Genomic DNA, 22,500 nt, shown 5'->3' with positions numbered 1-22,500 from the left:
AGTTCGGATGCTCTACCATTGAGCTATAAGAGACTAATGGGAGCTAGGACTCGGGGATACTCGGAAAAACATTCGAGTATTCCTTTACAGGAGTCGAATCTACTACCTTCCCATTAATACTGAGCCTCCAACTGAGCAATAGGAGATTCGTAGAAGGTGCGAGGTAGGCCATTAAACCAGGATCATGAAAGAGTCAATAGTCCCGCCATAATGCTACACAGGTATATATGGAGACCCCCTTCATTTTTTCTTGGCCGGATAAATCACTATCTAGTGGATAAGTCATAGCGAAACCAATTGCGCTGTCCAATGGATAGTGATTTATCTACCGTAAGAACGACTGGAGCTTGCATGGTGGGTTTATCTGGGTTCTTGGGTTCGTAAGACGTTTTGCGGACTAACGTCGAGTCTAGTTGAACTTTACAGCATCTTTTTTTTTTTTTAATACACACATTTCCGGGGATTGTATATTTCCGTGGTGGCCTGCAGTCGTCAATTAACCTCCAACATTTCAAATATACGAAAGTGAAGACCTCGAAAGAGGTCGAGGTAAAAGTTGTTTTTTTCCAAGGTCATATCAACATGACAAAAACTTGAAAGTGTTATTTTTATCCTGCAATGCTATATTTGTAAATCTGGACATAAACGAATCTAATTAATTGCAATGTTTTTCTCGGAATAAACAGGAAAAATAAATCGGTCCCCTCCGGCGTGAGCTAAGCAGTTACTGGCATACTTAATCAACAAGCTAGGACTTCTTTTGTCGCTGCTTAAAATAGCTTTGTTTTAAGGTAATTCTCTTGTGCTAAAAATACATTTCAATTTTAGAGCATCGAGCATAAGTTTTGTTTAGGGGAAAACCGTAAAATTGTGTGATGAACGACACAGCAGTTTGCAATTAATTCTAAAATTCAACACTGTTTTGTTGAATGAAGAAATTCGCTAAGGTCAGCCCCTTGATCCATAAATCTATGAATGGAAATAATATAAACATTTTTAATTCGATTCATGTGTCGAATGTATATGAATTGCGAGAAAAACAATTAAGAAAATAAGAGACTACGACTATTTCGCCGCAATTTAATTGCCTGCGAACTGAAGGCCCCCTTCCAGCCAAACTCTATTCCTTGGAAAAAGTTATAGCTTTGATGGCAGTCTAGCTAATGACCTTTTCTGGTATCCCATCACGTTTACTAGTTACCGGGTCGAACTGGAGCGCTGACGAGTAGCAATGACGGTGATACAATTGAAATCAGTAATTCGTGGTTTTGCGGGCCTACAAAGTTGCGCACAAATTGCAAGGGAGAAACAAATACGTTTAACGGGATAATCAATCAAAGGTTGCGACAGAAACAGTTGTCTATTTTAAGTTATACTAAATAAATGGAGGCCAAGAATAATCTCCGTTATAGGGTTTCGACGCAGATACTCGACCTAATTCCGGTTAAACTTTGATCGCACTTAACCTAGGAAGGACGGAAACATGTATGGCCGATCTTTGTTTGTTAATTACACTATTTTTTTACAGGATCCTAATGACGCTGAACGTTCTTATTTTTTTGTAACATTTTCTCAAAGTTGTGTAGTATACTAAGATCGAGTAAAAACTAAGTTGTTTTCAGTGTATAATACAATATTTAAAACAAAACGACCCTAGGTATTTGAGTTAATTGTCCTGTTAAGACTACCTTCGTTGTACCTATATTTATCATACTCACAAAACCAAATTTAACCAAAATGTGCAAAATAACTGACTATCAACCTGCTCTGGTATGCTCTTAGTATGTTCTTAAAATTTTGGTTAATCTCAGGCTCGGCCCGAACGTTCTTATAAAAAAAGCCGGGTTCTTGTTTTGAAAAAAAGAGTGTATTGCGTAATTTAGTTTTCGAGGAGATATCCAAACTGGGGAAAAAGTGTTTTGGAAAAATAATGCACAGCGGAGATTCTGCGCAGGAAGCGGAAAATTTAGCGTAAACACTGCCTAGGGAAGCCGTGCCTCACTGGGAAGCGGGCAAATTCATTGATTTTTTTCTGTCAAACCTTTTATAATTGTTGGAAGAAAGAAATTAACATCACATTTTCACGTTTCCTTGCGAAAGTGGTTATTATCTCAATTAAGCAGCAAAATGCTGTTTTTCGGCCACTCCATTACAAACTTCCTCTAGCACTGGACTTGTGAAGAACGCAGAGGAATAACTGCGTATCGACTTGCTAATTGCTGCTCAGAATGTGAAAATGAATGCAATGCTAAGGTCTAGAAAACTTTGTTTGATAATAAAAGTGTGGAACTTTCCCGTATTTATAGGGTTTGTAAATGCTTTTTCATTACACTGTCTACCCTGCTATATATAGTAAGGAGTTTATCTTTGTATTTCTCAATCATTTTTTCTGAGTAATCTATTCGCGGTTTGATTTAAGCATTGTTTGCCTTTGTATACCGCTTCCACAAATGCAAAAACGACAACTCGAACCTAATTTCATTCTCAGCGATTTCGCAGAGTTGTACTGACCAAAGAGAATGGTTACACAAAAGTCTTTCTCTCAAATATTACAAAAAAAAAAAAAAGAAAAAAAAAAAACGAGAGAAGCTTTTTGTCCGACTCATGAGGCAAATTAAACAGTGCAATTACTGCGTTTTTCATAATTCTGCGGAATTCATCTTCAAGCGCCAAAGGCCGAACTGCGTTTTGGCTTCCATCAACGACGCCAACCACACATGACGAAATCAATTGATGCCTGAGTAACCCATCAATTAGCATCTTTGGTTCCCAAGGTACATTCGTATATTCAAACTTGACGCCGATGGAAAGCGATGGAATCTGTACGAATCTTTTTACTGAAGAATCTCTAAAAACACATATTATAATGGTATTCAAGCTGTGAACTGAACAAAAACTCCAATTCACTTTCCGGAGGCGGAGTTGATCTTCCCGGCTTTGTTCGGAAATTTGATTGATGGAAGCCAAAACGCAGGTTTCAAGGTAAGATTTCGCAGAATTATGAAAATCGCAGTACTAGCAATGAGTCTGGTTGTGTTTTTACTGACAACACGAAAACATCGTATGGACACTGCTCTCTCTTCGTGGTAACCGTTATTACTTGTTCCTGAAATCAGTTCCAGTATATCCAATCAAATATGACTGCCATTTAAAACACTAAAAATACCCCTGAAGGTTATAGTTTCAGTCCCATGCGATAAATTCGTTCCTGCCTGCTCGGCAGCTCAGAAACTTTTCGAGCGTATTATTGTACCAGATTTTTCTCTGTATCTCCGAAAGGAAACCGCTTCGGACAATGAAACCGTCTTTGTATTTTCTTATTCACGGTTTTTTTTTCTAGTCTTATTTCGAGAATATGTAAAAATACCATCCTTTCAGCATAAGTGGATCGTAGTTTTGTAAGCTTAGGAGAAATGGGCCCTTATGGATAATGTCAAGCCTGACAGAGGGAACCGCGAGAAATTTCGTTTCGATATTTCTCCCCTCGATTCCCATATCCCCAGGACTAATGGTCTAAGTCCCCGCCCCGCCCAATGACACGATTACAATGTTAACCACAGAGCAAACATGAACTTAAAAAATCTTTTGAGAATCTTCTTCTCTAATCCGACTGTGATGTTTGAACTCGTGATGACCTCAGACATAATGGTCAAACTTTCATTCAACCAGCGAACCGATCGGCAGGTTCGCACATTTAAAAAGGCATTGCCTTTGTCAAGTGGTTTCTGTTGTAGTGAGAAGGCGGCCGACTTCCGCCCAGACATTGTGCCCCTTCTTTTTTTAAGAAACCCCAATCCTCCCTGTTGGGAATTCCAAACCTATTTTCCGTTTTAACCCACTCGTTAAGTGATTGCCTTTATTACAAAAAGAGAATATGACCGCCCATTTTATTCATCAAGGTCACGGAATTCGAACTGAAAACTCGTAGTCTTTCACTGTCGTTCCGCTAAATTTAAACATAACATTGTTAAAAGGGAAGGGTCGCTATTCTGTTTTTGTTTGGCAGCGTTTTGCAGGTAAAATGAAAAAATGACTACGTTTATTGTTTTTCCAAATAATGACTTTTTCGTCAAAAACAGGACTATAAATATTCTTGCTTTACTTCTGAGGCATTGTATTAACCTTGTTGGGTGTCAAACATAGTGTTTTCTCTGTATTTTATGAGGGGTTGTGAAAAAACAAACAAACATGGGTTTTAACAAAGACTTAAGAGTCTCCAAAGATACTTCGCTTCTTCGAAAAGGCTACAGAGTACAGTTGCTCTGTTTAGCGAAAGCAACTTTTTGTACCTTCGTCCAAACAGTGTCGCGTGGCATGTCTTGACCTGAGCATTGTGAATGACAGCGAGAAACAAACTGGAAGAAATAGAATGGTAGCCCGCTTATCGAAGACGAACATAAAACAGACCAGTATCCTATAAAGGGAAGACTTTCGGCCTGACATCTGCTTAGGTGTATAAGAGGGAAAGTACAAAACTAAACATGTTTCAGTCTTGTATTACTGTTTCAGTGCTGCCATGCTCCGGATAAATCTCCAACGAAAACCATGAACTGCAGTGAACTCAAAAGCGTAGAACCGTTACAAAAATAAACAAACCGTTCATGTTTATTTTGCAGTTGAAATATGTCGTCGTATAAAAGAAAAGTAAACGGATAAAATTTAAATTCCTTTATTGATTGAAATGACCCCACCACAATTTTGGTATTCCGATTGTTATTGCAGTATTATTTAACGCGGATGCTACAGTTTGGTTTTGTTGTTATAACAACGTTAAAGGTGTAAATGTTGCATAGCTAAAATTAGGTCGAGGATTAGACTCATTTTTTCTCTGGGTGAAAAAGGGGTTTCAAAATGGTAAAAAACTGTAGCGAAAACCGGATCTCGACAATCTTAATAACAAAATGGACGGTCAAATGCATACAGAGAATAATTAAGGACAAAACATCAGCGTACATTGAACAAAAAAAGTAGTTGTATAATACTGACAAGTGTGGACAGGGAACAGAGCCTTAATACTCATACCAGGAGGAAATATAATTTGATGGTGGCACAGTAAAATAGAAATTCGCACAAAAATAAAATATTTCAAGCTCTTTCAATGAACCTTCCATTGGCAAATGAAGCAAACCCTTGGACTGCAAAATCGTTTGTGCCGATCTTAAAAAAGAACCTAAAGAGGAAAAGATGTATGATTGAAATATATCTATACATGATCAACACCTTCTGTTTAATTAAAGCCGCACGAATGAGGTCTACAGAGTCTACAGAGACGTTGCTCCTTCGGTTTCCATCAGTGAGAAACTGAACTGAAAGGCTAATGTTAAATTGGAAAGTGAAGTGGAAGTTAAAAGAGAAAACCATCATTCTTCTTTCACTGTTCTTGTTTAATCAATTGCAGATTACGTTCATGTAGTTGTAAGAAATCTTGAGTCTTTTTACAGCCGGGGCGACTTTTTGTTTCTTGAAGATTTCTTAAGAGTTTTATCTTTGCAATGTTTTAATTATCTCAGTTGGTAGCCCAGCAGTTTCACAGCACTCAGATGATCATGGATTTCGTGGTGGTTCCACTAGCCAGACATCGTGAGTTAGTTGTAAACGGGACACGGTAGTCGATTCTGAGCATGAAATGCTTTCACATTCTATTTAGGTCGCGTCGGGTAGTTCCATATTCAATTTTTATTCCAAGTTAAGATAATATGTTGCCTTTGTCCAGGGACACAGTTCTCGCCTCTTCTTATCCGAGCAACTGAAACGGTTACCACATTCTGAAAACAAAAACATAAGGAAACAATACACAATCATGATATCTTGCATGTGATGCTTTGTTAGCCAGCCTGGAGGAAGGGTTTTGGTGGCCTTACACCATCAATGAACTCAAAGCGTTAATGTATACGGCGGATGATCGACAAAACGCTGATTTTCAAAAAAAGGACTGCTAAGTATACATGTCATTCAAAAACTTTTACGTTTTTGATTCAGTTATATTTGACTCGTTCGACGATGAGGCTATATTTAAAGCTTGGTTCCGTCAACAGTTTGCATCCTCAGTTGCTCTGTGACCACTGAAAATGATCCATAAGGAAAACAAATTGTTAGGAGTGAATTGATGTCGTAAAAGTTGTGCCGCTGTTTTTTTTTCCCCTTTTTCTGCTGTTAAGAAACTGAAAATTATTGAAATGGTCAAAGGCAAATCGACAAGCATTGCCCATATTGTTCATAATCGGATGTGTTGTTTATTAGCGCCTATATGTACTGTGCAAACACACTACGCGGAAGAGAATGCCTTTCCTCGATATTATTAAACTTTTGAAGGTAATTAAAAGTTCCTGCCTTTGTATGCAACACTTGTACATCAAAACTTGGCGTGCCCACAGTTATAGAATATCTCCCATAAAAAAGAAAAATGATCAGAAGTTTGATAGAATCGAACGATTAGCTTTTTGCAATTATTATAAATAGTTAAGGAAAATAGTGTGCACGTGAAAGTGACCCGCGAAACATCTCTATACTAATACTTTCTTACAGTTTGGTGCCGTAGACAAATTAAACATTTATTTTAACCACACTCACAGAAAAAAAAACAGTGAATTATTTTGCAGTTAATAGTTTCTTAATTTTTTGTTACAAAAATTTGATGATGCGCCAAACAGGAACATCGTGATCGAGATTGATGCGCGCAACCGTGAAGATCTTTCCCAGTTCAAAGTTGTTTGGTAACAACTATAGTTCAGTCATCAGCCCGCTTCAATGAGTTACATTAATGTTTTATCTTTGACCTCGAAAATTTAGGATAACCATCAGTGACATATGTTAAACCAAGCACCTTTCTCGCAAATTGAAACTAAGGAAGTCAAAAGAGAAATAGGAAGTTGAACATAGTGTCGGCCCACGCCATAAAAAATCGCATTTGCTTCATATAGGTATTTGCTTTATGATCGCGGTGGATGCACTTTTATCGCGAATTGTCAGTTAAAGTCCACTAGAAACAAACCACTTTGGATTTTTCCGAATCTGGAAAAGATCCCCGGAAACGAAGCTGCCTAAAGACGTTGAAAGTTACGAGTTTTCCCTTGGCTAAAACAAAACGCATCGAAATCCATCCTCCACCAGGAGTTCATTTGTAGTATCGGTAGGCACTGCTCATAAAAGTAATAAGCAAATAACTTTTATTCCATAGGCAGCAAAAATCCTTTATAAAAGAGGTTTCTTGAAAGATGAAACTAAATTTTGTGCAGATTTTCACTTCAACTGGTGTATTTTTTCGTCGATTGAATGATTACACGAAATGTGTTGGTGTTCCAACTTAAGATAATGCGCCCACGTTCCTTTTCAAGTCTGTAAAACGCTATTAGCTGTTCGGTCGTCCTGTCAATTGAGGTGGTATTCTCACGGCACAGAAGTAGTCTATACTTCCATTTTCTAGCCAGGTAATACTCTAGGTTTTCTTTGCAGATTTATAACAAGGTAAGTGAAATTTCCTTACTCTCGAACGAAAGGAATTTAACCGTAAGGCCAACAGCACCGTCACAGAATCGCCGCGCCGCCGATATCGGTCAGCATAAAAGTTGTTAAAGGTTATTACTTAAAGTGATCCAGCAAGAACGTTTTTTCTGGAGACACTCTCCGCCGCTAAACAGAAAGTCAACTCTTTCTCATAAACGCTGAAATTTTGATTTCCCAAATTTCTCCACCTACGTGGAGCCGTTTGGTGTCTTTACATCCATCAGTATCTCTTGCATGGCAAACTTAAAGTTGGATTCGTAACTGTGCGCTTGGAGACTAATGGAAAAAAATCAGCCATTCAGAACGACATTTCGACGTTGAATGATTCAGTATTACTCTAAAAACTCCAGTTGTCGTGAATGATAAATCTTTGTCGAAATTCCTGATAAAAATACAGCCAATATTTCCAATGACTTTTTGCCTAGGATGATTCTAGCTAACATTCCCATAATCTCCAAATGTTTCAGGTTTGTTATATTACATTCAAAATTGTAGGCGATGTTCAAGCATGGAAAACTTCGAAAATACTAATCATTTTTGTCCCTTTTTGGGCAATCAAGAGATCACCATGCTTTGAAAAAAAAAAATGAACCATGCTTGTCAGTAACTGAATAGAAAACTCGTAATAAAATTGTATCACTAGTAGATGCAGAATTCTTACTTCACGCACTTCGGCGTATCATTTCGGCAGAGAGCTTCTTTGACTGAGTTCAATTCGCGCTATTTGGAAATCATATTGAAACTGAGATTTCTGAAAGACCCAACACATGGCAAAAGCTAAGGAAATTTGAATCTTGCCGGCTATAGATGTGTCGTTTCAAGCTCGAACGGTCGATACTTCGACCAAAGATTTAAAAGGACAAGGCCGAAACGATTGAGAACTGAAATCACAAATTATCGGTACATAGTAAACTGAAAAAAGGGACCGGATTTGTATTTGTAATCATGTTTAAAATTTTCCATGTCTTGAAACTGAAGACATTAGAAATGGTTAGATATAGTGAGCAGGCCGGGGCTGATTCGAAACCGGAAAAAACAGCAGAGGATTCAGGAAATGAACTTGGCCCTGTATTTTTATGGAGCGTCTAAGCTTCAAATTTTCCCCTCAGTGGTATTTGAATGTAAGAGTGGTTTTTATCGTTCCCTCCACTCCATTGGTTAAGAGTTTTACTGAAAAGCAATGACTGATCGTTATTTGGTACTCTTGCAAATAAGGAAGTTTTCCAGCAGGGATAGAGAATGACTTCAGCGGGAAGAGTTTGACTCTCTCTGATATTTTGAAGTTCAACCAAGTCTTCTGAAAGTCAATATTTCCTTCTTCAAAGAGATTGATAGAATAAAGGACTGCGGATCAGCTTTTTCATCGAAGAAAAACCCTAAAATAATCAAGAATCGATTAAACGACCTCACATCCAAGCTCTGCTCGCTAATCAGTGAGCAACCTTATCACCTCCCAAAAGGAAAAATATCAATTTAGAATTCAACAAACTTTTTTTTTTTCATTTCGAAACAAAAAAAATGCCTAAATTTAATTTCATAGCCCCGTTCTTGTAAGAAATATTGTTGGCCCTGATGCCAGGTTTTTTTTCCCGCCGGCCATGTTGGTGAAGGAACGGCTGACGATTCCTCCGCCCACAGAACCTCTCCGATTGAATGTCCATAACCAAATTTCGCAAAAAAAAAAAAGCATTCACATTAGACGAGAACATTTTGAAAAGGAGAAAGAATTCAATTCAAAATGTTTTCACATGATGCCGACCCAATGAATGACCGCAACATCCTCGCGGGCAAATATTAAGAGCGAAGTTTTAACGCTGAGAAAGTGGCGGCTACACAGCCATGGCTGCTCCCGTGGCCGATTCGCCGCGGTTACTTAGTGAGTAGCTGCAAGGTCATCATCATAAACGAGATAAATAAGTGGCAAAATTCCTGTGTTTACAACATTAGTTACATGTATACCATCGACTTCTTTTATGTCTGGCTTGGTTGAACTTGCAAACAGCAAACCTTTTAATTGTCTAACTTGGAGTTCTTAGTTTCACCTCCATTAGGCCATTTTGTATTTGCATGTTCTTTCTGGAAAGTTCCTCGCAGCTTTGAGATCAGTCGATTTTCATTTTGCTGGATAAAAAAAGTGGCAATAAATTGTTGCTATTTTAAATTATTTCTTTTAAATTCAATTCCATAGCATTGTAACTCCAGAGAATGCTGAGCTATTAAATTCATCGTTATCAAATTCGTTGTAGTTCTTTACTAGGTTTGAACCTTCTAACCAAGTTGCCAATTTCCGGGTTGTTTTCTTTCCAAAATTGCACAACGAAGTAGAAAGATTGGCCTACTAGGTACTGAAATAGCCTTTTATGTTTAATAAACTGAACAATTTTGGCGTTGTCGAGATACTTTTTGCCGCTTAGTAATCTTTTTCCTGTGGACGAAGACCCCTAGAAGAGAAGCCAAGGAGAGACAGTGCACTGGCTATCACTAAAAACTGTATTTCACCTTTACAAATCTTTAACATTGATCAGTAGTTTAGATAATTTTTTACGGAATTTGAAAATAAGGTTGAAAACAAACTAAGTCATGTTTTCAATAACGTTGCCGTCAGAAGAAAACTAACAGCCGGTAAGCGTGAAGTGTTTCAACCCGGTGATGACTATGGTCCCATGAGATGGAAATCAGTGGCCTCAAACGCCGGGAAACTCGTTGGTACAGCGCTGTACATACACTTCAAAACACAATCAGTTAATAAGGATTATGTTTATGAACCCTTTGTGACTGCTTATAGCAAAGTTTACGTCCACATAATTTTAAACTTTCTTTCGGGATCTAAAGCTGGTTCTTGAAGGCAAAGCAGACTGCAATATGATGCTAGCTACAAGTGACCTGAAGGTATAACTGAAAGAAGTATATCGTCGTATGGTCGTAAATCGCTTGGCAGACTTAATTTTTCGATGTTTTTACTATCCACTGAAATGCAAAACAGTCCATTTCCTATTATCTTCGCTGTAAATTACTTGAAATAGGTAGAGCAAAACGTGCGAATGCTTGCACGTGTTGACGTGGCCAGAATACAGCGGGTTCAGTTCGATAAAGACAGTTGCAAATTGCAAGGGCAATTTAGTTCATTGGTTTGACTGACAGAAACTCAAGTGAAGGTGTGCAAGAGCCGGCCGGAGACAGGCATAGAGAAGCCTCAGGCTAGATACTCGGATAACTGTGTCTTTATTCTGTGATAAAGAAATGAACTGTCAGGTTTTGTGATTTGTTTCAGCCCAGCGATGGGAAGGGTTCATCGATATGACAACTTAATCGAAACAGGGCCAAAATGACGAGGACAGCAGCTTTCACGCTAAAGTTGGTTTCTGTTTAGAATGTCGGCAGTCTATTTAAATTGCACACAAAGCTAAATTCTCTACATCTAATTCAGTACTCTCCTATTCTTCTCAATTTCTTGTGATTTTTCTGCAGAGAACATTACCTTCGGGGATGACGTTTCTATCCTGATGCAAGTCGTAGTTAAAACACTCGAATGCGATCAATTATTTTACTCAAAAAACGTAACATAAATGTTAAAAAAAAGGAAGAGTCTGCCTACGATTTTCAAGCTTTGGATCGGTATTTCTCTCGTGCAAGAGCACACTTCATACATACAGAAAAAGCGATAACATAATGCAACAAAGAAAGGTTAAGTTTTTCATGCAGCCTAGATGCCGAGACGGGAAATTAGCATGCCACTTTACAACTAAACAAATGTCGTTCTTCCTAATGCAAAACAATTTTGGGGTTGCAAGGAAGGATTAAATTCCTACAGAAACATTGTTGCTAAGCTATCATGAAAGCCTTGCTCTAATGTTTCTTTTCTAGGCCGCATTGTTTTTAAATAAACAGGCATCGCCTGTTTTTCCATTCCATGTCAGACATTGCTGTTAAAAACTGCTTTGCATCGAACGTTGCTCATTAAATTTTTGCAAGAAAATAAGATTTTTGTCGTTAAAATAATCGTTTGCTATTGCCGTTATTCTTGCAACTCGTGCACCAAAATTCTCTAAGAAGGACAAACTATTTACCATTTTGTTGTGCAAATTTGTCATTAGGCTTAAGACGAGATTCGATCCCCTAGTACTCTGTCATTCGAGAAAAGAAATCATTTCATTATCTTATATTGAAGGAGAAAACACATCTTGTTTTCCTACCAATCTATGTCGTCGTAAAATTTATTATGAAAACTCTGCACCTGAAACGAAAAAGCTAGGTTACTCAAAAAAGCAGCAATGGGGTATTGCTTTAGCCGCAAAGTTCTCAATATTTCCAAAAGCTAGAATGAAATATTTATTCTTATGCTTTTAAATTGAAAAGCTGTATGTGGTTTCATATTTTTGCAATCTAGTGCATTTTCCACCTGCTTTCTCAATTTGACGATTTTCTAGTTTCTGCATGAAAACGCAAAAAAATTGTTACATAATTTTTTGCAATCGCTTACCAGAGCTCAAACCTCCCGGAAAAAACGATTGTCATCGACGCCTCGGCTCTTTTTCCCAAATTAATACCACCCACGCAATCCTAAATCGAGCAAAAATAGACACACAACTAGCTGAAATGCGTAGAACATTAAAATGGATTTCTCATCTTAGAATTTATGCGCAAACATAGACTCCTGAATAATTAATGATCGCCTGTCGATTATTTCTTTTGAAATTTAGTTTGCGATCAATCAACTAGTCCATCTTTAAAAGTATTTTGTTTCACTCGATTGGCAGCGGAAAAGAATCAAACACTAAGATCTACTCTGGTTAAATTGACGTTTAACCGTTTAGAGGATTTATTCTACGAAAAAAAAAACTTTTGAAACGCCTCAGGCGAAAATCCTAATTATTCAGTTCAACGATAACCATTTGCATACACTTTTCTGACAAAAACAATGTTTTCCTTTGAAGCCGTTCAAGGCGGACTTGATTGTGTATTTATACATACAGACTTCAAATGACGTCAGTGTGACGTCAGCGACACGACTTATCTAGCTCCCCGCACAATTGCTGCTAACAGTTTGCCTTAGTCTTCGTGAATAGCATTTACGAGTCCAATTAATTTTAGTTTTCTGGGTCCATGTAAAGACGTATGCATTGCTGTCCTGCGTTTCCGATGGTAGGCGTAAATTTGTGTTTCGCTTAGCGCTGATGACGTCAAGAAGATATTTCAAGTCATTCCGGACTCTCTCTGCCGAAGAGTTCATTCTTGTTTTGATGTCAGAGGAGCAAAGATTTACTTCCGTGCGATCGAGCCTGTTATACTGTATTTCTCAACCGAATGTGTACACAAGTCAGTAACACAAACGCTGCTAATATCAATTCTACCCTCATTGCGGTGAGTGAATTTATTCAAACGATTTTTTTTCATGAATTCTTGAAAACTGATTTATTCATGCCCGGGCGTAATCTTACAGTAGACACCTCTAACTTGATAAAAGGAGTTTTTTTTCTATAAATAGAGGAACGATAGATAATAAACAGATTGAAGAGTAGGCAAGAAAGTGATGTTTCCCCATCGAAGACACATTATTACCTTTTATTTAATGCAAAATAGCATGACATCTTAGTGATATCTTTCTCAAGAAACGATAAAAGGAAACTTCTATTATCTTTTATTGGAAAAAAAAATGCCGGAAAAAATAAAACGTGCCTCTTCTTTTTATTCTTCTTCTTTTTCTTCTACTTCGTCTTCTTCTTCGTCTTCTTCTTCAAGCAATATGAATACAGAATATTCTATTTGATCCACCAATCAAAGGAAGTAGCTGTGAAAAATGTCTCACTTCCGGCAAATTTACCTTTTCTTGTGACGTCACATTACCCAAAAGTCTCTCGGGCGATTGATGATGCTCGTGTGGCCGGTGTTACATTCTGTCTGTGTTCACGCCATGACAATTCGACTGTTTTTAGGGTAAAAATATCGGTTTTAGAAATTCAATGAACGACGTTTATTCTTCGTTACCAACGGGAGACGCTGCAGCACATTTGAAGTCTCGGCTGCAAGTTTGCGCCTGAAAGCCGCGTCGTTTCTTTACTTCGAAATCCTCGACAGTTATCGTAGAGCATTTATTCGGCTGCCAGCACCGTTTGTCGCTTACATGGAAAAAAGCAAAAGATGTATCGTAAAATTTCAGGTGAGGAAAAGTGGCCGGTAAGTGGGATTCCCGGGATTTGTTAGTTAGAAGTAAATTAAGCTCGCCCACGCTTTAAAATGTGTTACGAAAATATCGGTGTGGACCGGGAGATCTTTCTGTGGTGCCGGGAATCTGTTGTTGATTTCTTGGGAAAAGCGCCGCCGATTGTGAAAACCTTGCTGACCACATTGCGGCAGTTTATTGCGAGGTTTTAGATCGAGCTTTTTCTTTTAAGGGGCGTTGTTCAACTAATGTAGAAATTTTTGGCTTTATCTTGTTTGGGCCGATGTTTGGAGGGAGTGGAGTTGAGTGGAGTGAATTATTAATTAAGATTTTTATAAGTTGTCGATTTCAATTCAAATCCAAAGCAATTCTTTCAGGGGTGGAACATTAAGCTTGTCTTTGTTATGCTGCGTGCTGTACATTTGTTTCATTGTCATAAGAGTTGAGGGAAAATAGTGGAGACCCTATTTTTGGTTGAAAAAACGCATTTAAAGGGCAATAGTTTTGTTCCATACGTTTATTTACCAGTGGTTATGTTCTTTCAGTTTGCTGTTTGCGAAGGTCTCAATTTAGGAAATGTACAAGCCTCCCCTCTATTTTGTGTTTTCTGCGCATGAAATTATCTTTGTTGAGATACTTAAATCTTTTTAAGTACTATTTCTTGACTTGCGTCTCGTTTCACTGAAAATTTTAATTTCATTGTCTTCTCTTACAGAATTGAGACCGTAATTTATACGCCGGAACTGTTCCTGTAATTTAAGGCGGTTTGATACTCTTTCCAGATCTTCCCATCGGCTTACCGAAAGTTATGATCCAGAGTTTGTATCCCATCATCAATATGATTAAAAAATGGACATAAGCAAGCTGCCGTTTGAGGTAAGATCACTTTAGAATTAAAATGACCTATTTGCGTTGAATTAAAATTGTTAAACTTACGAGCAGCCTTAACAATACCTGAAACAGCACCTTATTCCCGATGGAGTTTTGGCATTTCGAAACGTCGGTCGGCTTTGCTTGTTATACTTGACTTGTAAAACCCATTGTATCTTGCGGTCTTTGATCTGTTAGCAGTTGACACCTCGATTTTTCCAAAGGGCTGGTGACGCATCGTTGTGAAATATGAGCTTGAATACGAAATTTTAACTGTTTCAATGTCTTCTGGTCCGAGAAAAATCAAGAGAGCCCAGTTGACTTCGTGCGGAGGTTGCTTGTATTTGTGATTTAATGTCTTCGTGCCCTACGTTTCGCGAATGGAACGGTATGTCTTTACCAAATTTTGCTTGTGACAGTCTTTTCCTTTTAAAACAAAGGTCCAACAAATAAGCAGGTTTCTAGAGACAAGAGGTTATCAAAATTTGGTTTGAATTTCGGCTTTTCAGTCTATTGGCTGTTGCATCACCACTGGTCAAATAGCAAGTGTATCGGATGCTATAAATTTTTTAATGTTGGTGTCTTCATAGATAGCTTAAATTTCTTCTGGCAATTTTGCATTTTAGTGTTACGAGAAATGTTCTTTTGCACACTAGAAGACTGACATGGTAGCACTCCCATGTATTCTAAGAGGACAAAAGGCTTTTTATTTTTCTGTATTTATTTATCTTATCTTTGTGGTTGCTTTTCTTTCTTAATAGTTTATGTATATATTAAATGGTCCACTAGCGTGATTCTCTTCAAAGCTAACCTTCACCTTGAAAAAAAAACAGCATTTAATATTAATTTTTGCATTTGTTAAGTAAGATTCAGATGCACTGATCCCATCGGTGTCACAATTGTCGTTTTGTAAGAAGTCTAGGTCTTAAAAGTGACAGCCGTTTTTAGCCTTGTTTGAATGGCAGTGATTCCTATGCTCTTCTTTCATCACTTTGATTTGAACTTGATAAAGATGCTCATTTTGAAGTTGATAAACAGGTTTTAACTTCAAAGGGATGGTTTTTTATCAAGGTTAATTAAATTTGAAAGCTTTACACATAGATATTTCATGACGGCCTGGAAAATCTCTGTACCATGGCATCAAAACACAAAGAATAAGAATATTAATACCCCAGTGTACCTTAGTGTGGTTTAAAACCACAAATTGTATTTTATGGTTAGCTCAAAATCAAAAGAATTCTTTTTCTCAATTATTGTAGGCTTTGGGCATTACCTCTAGTATCTTAGGGAATTTTTCCATTTTTGGCATTTTGAAAAAATTATTGTGCAGTTGTTTCCAAATGTTCTTTGCAGGCTTTCAAGAGGATTAAAAAGGTTAAAATTGTGTTTACTTTCTGTAAACTCCTATCACAAATATCACTCTAAAAGGCCTGGCCAAATGCTTTCAACATTGCAACACAACATGCAACATTGTTGCATGTTGCACGATGTTGCGACATGTGTTCAATGGGCTGGCCAAATTATGCATGCAGCATTTTCAACATTTTCAATGCAACATGTCAATGTTTCTGTGCCCTAATCCTCTGGCGTGCAACAAGTGGAACTAGCATGCATGCCCTAGTGCAACAATGTTGCATGAAGGTGGCCAAACAAGTGCAACATTGTGCAACATCCAAAATGTATGTTGCACGCAAAATTTGACTGTTTTCAAATTTCAACATGTCACAACAGGGTGGCCAAACGTATACAACATGTTGTGCCCAACAATGTGGCAAGATGTTGGGATGAAATGTTGCAAGCGTTAATGGCCAGGCCTTAAGGAGAGAAAGAATTTAAAAGTGGACCTACATGTACAATGTTGGACAAAACTCATTGGGAAAATGTGACACAACATTCCCTTATTTGTGTCTCCATACTTTCCCCCTACCCTAATCCAATGTTGGTTTGGAAACGGCTTAAGGTTTGCACAATATTTTACACCACATTACTAATATTGCTATTGGGGAGAGGAGGGACCAATTGACTTTGCTTGTGAGTGCATGTCCAATGATGTTCGCACCAGAATTTTTCCCAATCTTGAGTGTTGTCCAAGATTGTACAAATGTAGATGTTATCCCTTTCAACAATTAAACAGCCCTTTGAGGAGTAAAATTGTGTAGTGTTACTAAGTAAGATCTACAAGAATATGTATCACTCTTACACAAATAATTGTACAGGAGGAAGTGTTAAACCTGTTCCAATTAACTTTCTGTTAGTTTCATCTTGTAATCTTGGATTGTACCCTGTATGCAAGCACATGAAATTTTATTGCTCAGGTGGTTTTCATGGGCAAATTTTGGCTGTAATAATTTGTTTTCTTAAGATTTATAACAGTCACTCAAAAGTCACCTAAGACACTTTTGTCAATATTTGGACATGACTAAGGGCTTCATGGTAAAATCCAAGTATTAAGGTTGTGTATTGAACTCCATAAAAATGAGCGACAAACGAAGCAATGAAGATGACATTGTTGTGTCGGAACGTTGGAGTTAGTTTTGTTATCAATATCCCGGTATATCTATAATTGTCTCTTGTTAATCTCTTGTTAAGTTTTGTAATAGTCGTGGCATTTCTTAAGATTTCATTTTACAAATAGTGCAAAAAGAATTTCCTGGCTGAGGAAAATTTTAAACTTATTGCATATTGCAAAGCAGTACCTTACAGACTTTGACTATCAAGAGTTTTTACCTCATTGTGTGCAACTAAGGGAAACTTGTTAAGTTGTAACAAAATGTGTTATAAAAGCACCAGTTTTGCAACAAAGGTGGTCTGTTTGTGAGAAGAGGTGGTGGCCTGTCCAAACAGGTTTGCTGAAGTGGACACTTTCCATGAGTTCCCATGTTCTTTTTGTGATTAATCTCTTGTGTGCACATGGATTTTATGTATTTTAAAAACTGAAAACTGTTGTGTGGATGGTAATACGGTAGGTTATTGCTTCAATAATTTAAATTTTAGTTACCCCCAAGGCTGTAGCGAATTTAAAAAATGAGCTCAGCTGTAGTAAACATTCTTTCAGCTGGCATCTAAGAGCATTTTATGGTTTTGGCTGAATTTTTGTGAAGTTGCTTAAATTGTAGAAGAATCTTGTTGAACAGAGTTTTAAAACTGCATATTTGAATACAGTATTTCTTGTATTATAGTAACAAATATAGAGGTTAGGGTTATTCTTGGCCAAGAATAAGCCTTGCAGGAAAACGTTTAGAATCTACGTCGTTCTTAAAACATTGGTGAGCTGCACAAGCAAGCTTATGTCGTTTGGTATAATTTATTAAATGTTGCGAGGTGTTTTCATCAAAACAAACTTGTTGTGCTGAATCTCTATTTGCTTTAAGATTTTAAAAAGTCATTGGTTGTTTCTTTACTTAGAGTCAACAGTGGGTGGTCTTTTGGGTTTTGATTGACAAGCTAGGGATGCATCAAAGTGCAACAGCTGTCAGAGAGTTCTGGTGATAAAATCCTTGTTTGTTCTGGCAGTGGTAGTTTTATTGACCAATTGGAGCATTTTTTTTGTAAATGGGGGTCTTCTTCATTGGTTGTGATTAATAGTTAGTAAACACTCGTTATGTTGTTGGATGCTGTTGTAAACATGCTCTGTCTTATAAGTGTGCAAGATCTTTGATCTGTAGGTTGATGCAATAGCTGGATTCATGTTTCAAGTGTCGACACTGTCTCTTCCTAGGTACCAGTGGTAGGACATTCACAAACTCTTCCTTTTAGCCAACTTCATCTAGTATTTTCTCTAGCCACAATCCTGTAAACTGTGTCGCATAATTATAGGTAAGTTTGTTTTGGCTGGTATGATATGGATGACGTGGCACAAGTGCACGTTGAAACAGCACACAGCAGTTAGCAAATGTATAAAATTTCAAAACTGCAATCAATGTTTCTTTAACACAGCTTCTGTAGCATTGTTGATTGAGTTACTTTTTCAGAGTAAGTGTCAGTGGAGTTCTCTTATGTTACGGGGAGCATTTGTGGTTTGCATCACTCTTGTAGGGTAGGGCCTGCATGCTGTACAGTCTTCCTTTGATGTGAAGTAGGTTGATCTGCCAGTAGTGTGAGACCAGAGTTCAATCGAACCTCGATTATCCGGACTTGTGGGGACTGGGTGCAATAGTCTGGATAATCAAGAGTTCGGAAAATAGGCTAAGAAAATGTGAATTCATATTAATGACCAAAAACAAAACTGAATAAGTTAGAGAGAGAGTAACATTCAATGATGCAGGAATAAAACACAATTGCAAACAACAATTTGTAATTGTAATTGCTCCAAAATTATGTGCTACAAGTCGTTGCAATTAAAGTAATCTAAAACATTTTACATTGGTGTAAAATGCTCAAGTAAATCAATTCGTTTTGAGCTGCCAGAGCGTGTGCATGTCATGAATTCTTTGAAGCTGCATACATGTAAGTGTAATAGTGTCAACATTGTCTTGTCGTTCCATCCATGTCAAGGACTTCGTAAAACATTCAACAGCTTTGGTGTTTACAGTTTTGTCATCTTGATTTCATTCTTCTCGTCGCTACTGTCGTCATTTTCAACCCGAGACACTGCAACATTACTTGCTAAAATTTTTTCGTCCGGCAACGGTAGTGATGTTTGAAATTCATTCTCAGAATTAAGTCAGTCCTCAACATCAGAGATAGAGAGGCCTTCACTGTTGCCTTTTTCTAATCACAAAATAATTGACTGGTTGTCTTTTATGGAAAGAATGGATTGCTAACCTTTTTTTGGACATGATGAATTCATTTTGATGCAAATCAACCTCATGTTTTTCAAACCATGCTGATTGAGCCAATGGAGCATGGAATTTCACTTAGCAACAGAGCAAATTTGAGCCAATCAGAGCGCAGTGAAATGCACTGCATTAGTTGTAGTGCATGTGAGCAGGCATACAGATTTGTGTTTTGGAGTGAAAAAAATTCAGATCAAACCAGACCTTCATCTCATATTGCTGTGGATCGTAAAATATGACTAACTAATAGACATGAAAAACTGGGACCAGAAAAGCAAGTCCGGATAATCTAAATTGCCCATTGATTGAGGTTCCACTTTACAATTCCTTGGTTTGTAACATGACCTCTTGGCTACCCTTATGGTCTTCCTGGATACAGAAACTCTGGTGTTTTTATTGTCCCAAACTGATCCTTCAACTACATGTAATAATGCTCTTACTATTGTTTTAGTGAAAATGCATGCAAGGATCAAAAACCAGAAAAACTTTTAAAATAATTATTATGCTAACCCTTGGTTTCCTTTCCCTAAGAGCTCTGTTTATAATTAGGGTCTTTACTTTGACCATACACATGTAGCCTCTGTTGCGATGCAGATCCATCTGCAGTTTCTCTGTTGGCAATTATGTTCTTCTCTTTTCAATTGTGAAATGTATGGAAGTAAAAACAACCATTTATGCACACTAGTGCTCAAGTTTATAACTAATCTATTTCTTATGGATGGCCAGTTTTTGTGCAAGAAAAAAACATTGAGTTGAATTGCATTTCTTGTCTTGCAAATTGTTTATCTTGTTAAAAGCACTCTTAATTTCAAGAATAAAATGCGTGTGTTTAAGCATACATGTACAGATGATTTATCGACATAGTTTATGTTAAAGGTATTTTGTGTTATTTTCCACAGAGAGGTTTAGTTGCAACACAGCTTTTAGTTCTGCATCGATGATATTTGGAACAAAAAAATTTCCGTGCTTCCTAATAAACCTACATGCAGTGTAACAAAAAATCTGTAAGGGTACTGCAGCAGCAATTAAGAGACAACAGATTGAATATTAATTTTCGAATATTGATTACATGTAGCTGGACCCCCAAAATTTTGCAATGCACCCCCGAAAAGGGGTCCAGAGCACCCCCAAATTTAAAAACCTGGATACATCTCTGAGTCTTGAAAAAATTTGCATTTCTAGAAAATTCTGACAGTGATTTTGTCATTATGTATAATGATATTGTTGTGATTTGCATGCATGCTTCTTGTATTCCTCCTGAACCAGCTTGTTTGCTGGGGCAATATAATGCTTGTTCAAGTTAATTAAAGGATGGCAATTCACAACAAAGGCATGTATACTACTATAAAATGTGTCCTGTGTTGAACCTTTTGATTTTAAATGCACATGTACAGTGTAGATGTAACATTAATTTTTTCAAAGCTGATTATTATTATAGTATGTGGCTTTATCTTCATTCTCGTGGTGATATCTTTTGCATGCTACAGTGTAGTCCGTGTAATTTCTAATAAAGTTAACATTATGACAGCTGGGGTTCAGTTCACAAGGAGGTCTCTATATTAAGAGGGATGCGAATTCCAGTCATTTACTGACCAAGAATTGATTTGGATTTCAGTATATTTAAATGACATAGAAATGAATTAATAAAGTTAATAAACAAAATCATAGCTGTGTCATGTTATTCCAAACTAAACCTTTGTGAAATGAAAATAAATAAATTCTCTTGCAACATTTTCTTTTCTTTAGGCTAGAAAACATGATTTGAAAAATGCACTGTTAGTCACAATTGTTTGATTCAACAGCCTTTCCTTTTAATCCTAATTTCATGTGTATTTCATAAAGCACTTCACACATGTAGACTCATTGTTCATTGTTTGAGTAGGCCTTTGTATTAAAAGTATAAGCCCTTTGAATTTGCCACAGTTAGAGAGACTAATGAGAAACTGCTACTTTTCTAGGTGATCTGGTGAAGTAATTCAGAGGACTGGGGCGAAAAATTTTAACGCCATATCCCACAACCGCGCACAGCCTTGTATTCGAATTCAACATGGCAGAGGCTAGGTTAGATCTCGGTGGTTTCCTCCTGAATGTTCATTCAGTAACAGGAAATGTGGTAGACACGGAATGATCTGTTGAGTTTTGGCAATGGAAATACTGCAGGGAGTTTGAAAACAAAACCTAAGGCTGTGCGCGGTTGTGGGATACGGCGTTAAAAAAAACTTTTCTTCCCAGTCCTCCAAATTACGTCACCAGATCACCTGGTTGCTGTTACATTGTACTTGAAATAAAATTAATATCTTTGGCTTCAGATTTTGGTGCTGTAAGCCTGTAACAACATGCTTTGTAATTTTCAATTTATTATTTCCTCAACAGCATTGTTTACTCAGATAATGGATGACAGATTTCCTTTAGATAATGACCAGAATATGACAAACCATCAGAAAAACTGCACCCACACTACTGCTGAAGTAAGTCCAAGTCATGTTCTGGTGTTGTGTTGCAAAGAGATTATCATATGTTGGTTAAATTTAGCCGTGACTTTAGCGTACAGTACGTTTCCACTGATTGTCTTTGGAGGTCAGCCTGGAATTTTAACAGCGAACTATTTGTGTTCCATTTGTTTGCTTTCTGTCTTGTTTCCTGCTAGCAGATGTCTCTTTTCTTTTTGCATTTGCTGGGCTGACGAGTACGCCATGGGTCGAAACTCACTTTGATCTGGCACACTTCAACCCTCATGCTCCATGATATGTTTGCTGCCTGTTACTTGAGCCCACGGTGTCCCGTGCATTCCTCAGCCCTTCTGACAGGGTGCGGGAAAAAAATTAAAATTGTGCGCTATTTTGGAGGCCAATTGTGCGGGAAATTGTGCTGGATTGCACAATCTTGCAAACATTGTGTTCACCTTGTCTACCTTTTCTTTAACCATATCAACGTGAAATTCCTGCTGTAATGGCTGACTTACCTCTACATTTTACTTTGAATGATTTTTATATTATTGACTGAAGTTTAGAACCTATTTCAAACTGATTTTATGTTTGTTGAAGCAATCGAATGTGCTAAACAAAACCACTCGAGGAAATTGCCCCAGAAAACCTAGCGAGCCTCTAATGTACGTCATGTATATCTAAATAGTCTGTATCAGTCACTAATTGTGTAACCCAATCGACGAGTTGTTCGCCAAAAGTGTGGAAA

General features: G+C 37.5%; 1 protein-coding gene and 1 long non-coding RNA gene across 10 annotated transcripts in view; one reads left to right on the top strand and one right to left on the bottom strand.

The window, feature by feature from the left end:
- Positions 1 to 5,208: 5,208 nt before the first annotated feature.
- Positions 5,209 to 12,115, bottom strand: LOC138012710 (uncharacterized). Its single transcript, XR_011125067.1, has 2 exons — positions 11,984 to 12,115; positions 5,209 to 5,765 (listed from the first exon to the last, which is right to left on the bottom strand). It is a non-coding gene; the product is annotated as an uncharacterized lncRNA (long non-coding RNA).
- A 453-nt stretch (positions 12,116 to 12,568) lies between these two features.
- The window catches only part of LOC138012708 (cAMP-regulated phosphoprotein 21-like), a 35,452-nt gene continuing 25,520 nt past the window's right edge, over positions 12,569 to 22,500 (top strand). For 2 of the 9 annotated variants that reach the window (XM_068859575.1, XM_068859570.1), the window contains exons 1-3: positions 13,349 to 13,660; positions 14,446 to 14,539; positions 21,682 to 21,776. In XM_068859575.1, coding sequence (XP_068715676.1) covers positions 21,699 to 21,776 — 78 coding nt within the window. In that variant the 5' untranslated portion in view covers positions 13,349 to 13,660; positions 14,446 to 14,539; positions 21,682 to 21,698. Of the gene's footprint in view, positions 12,865 to 13,348; positions 13,678 to 14,378; positions 14,540 to 18,294; positions 18,350 to 21,681; positions 21,777 to 22,500 lie in introns of those variants that run through there. The other 7 variants (XM_068859574.1, XM_068859567.1, XM_068859571.1 and 4 more) reach the window with 6 other exon arrangements.

Source organism: Montipora foliosa, chromosome 8 (assembly GCF_036669935.1).
Source record: "Montipora foliosa isolate CH-2021 chromosome 8, ASM3666993v2, whole genome shotgun sequence".
Taxonomy (NCBI): domain Eukaryota; kingdom Metazoa; phylum Cnidaria; class Anthozoa; order Scleractinia; family Acroporidae; genus Montipora; species Montipora foliosa.
This window is presented reverse-complemented; position numbering and strand designations above follow the sequence as displayed.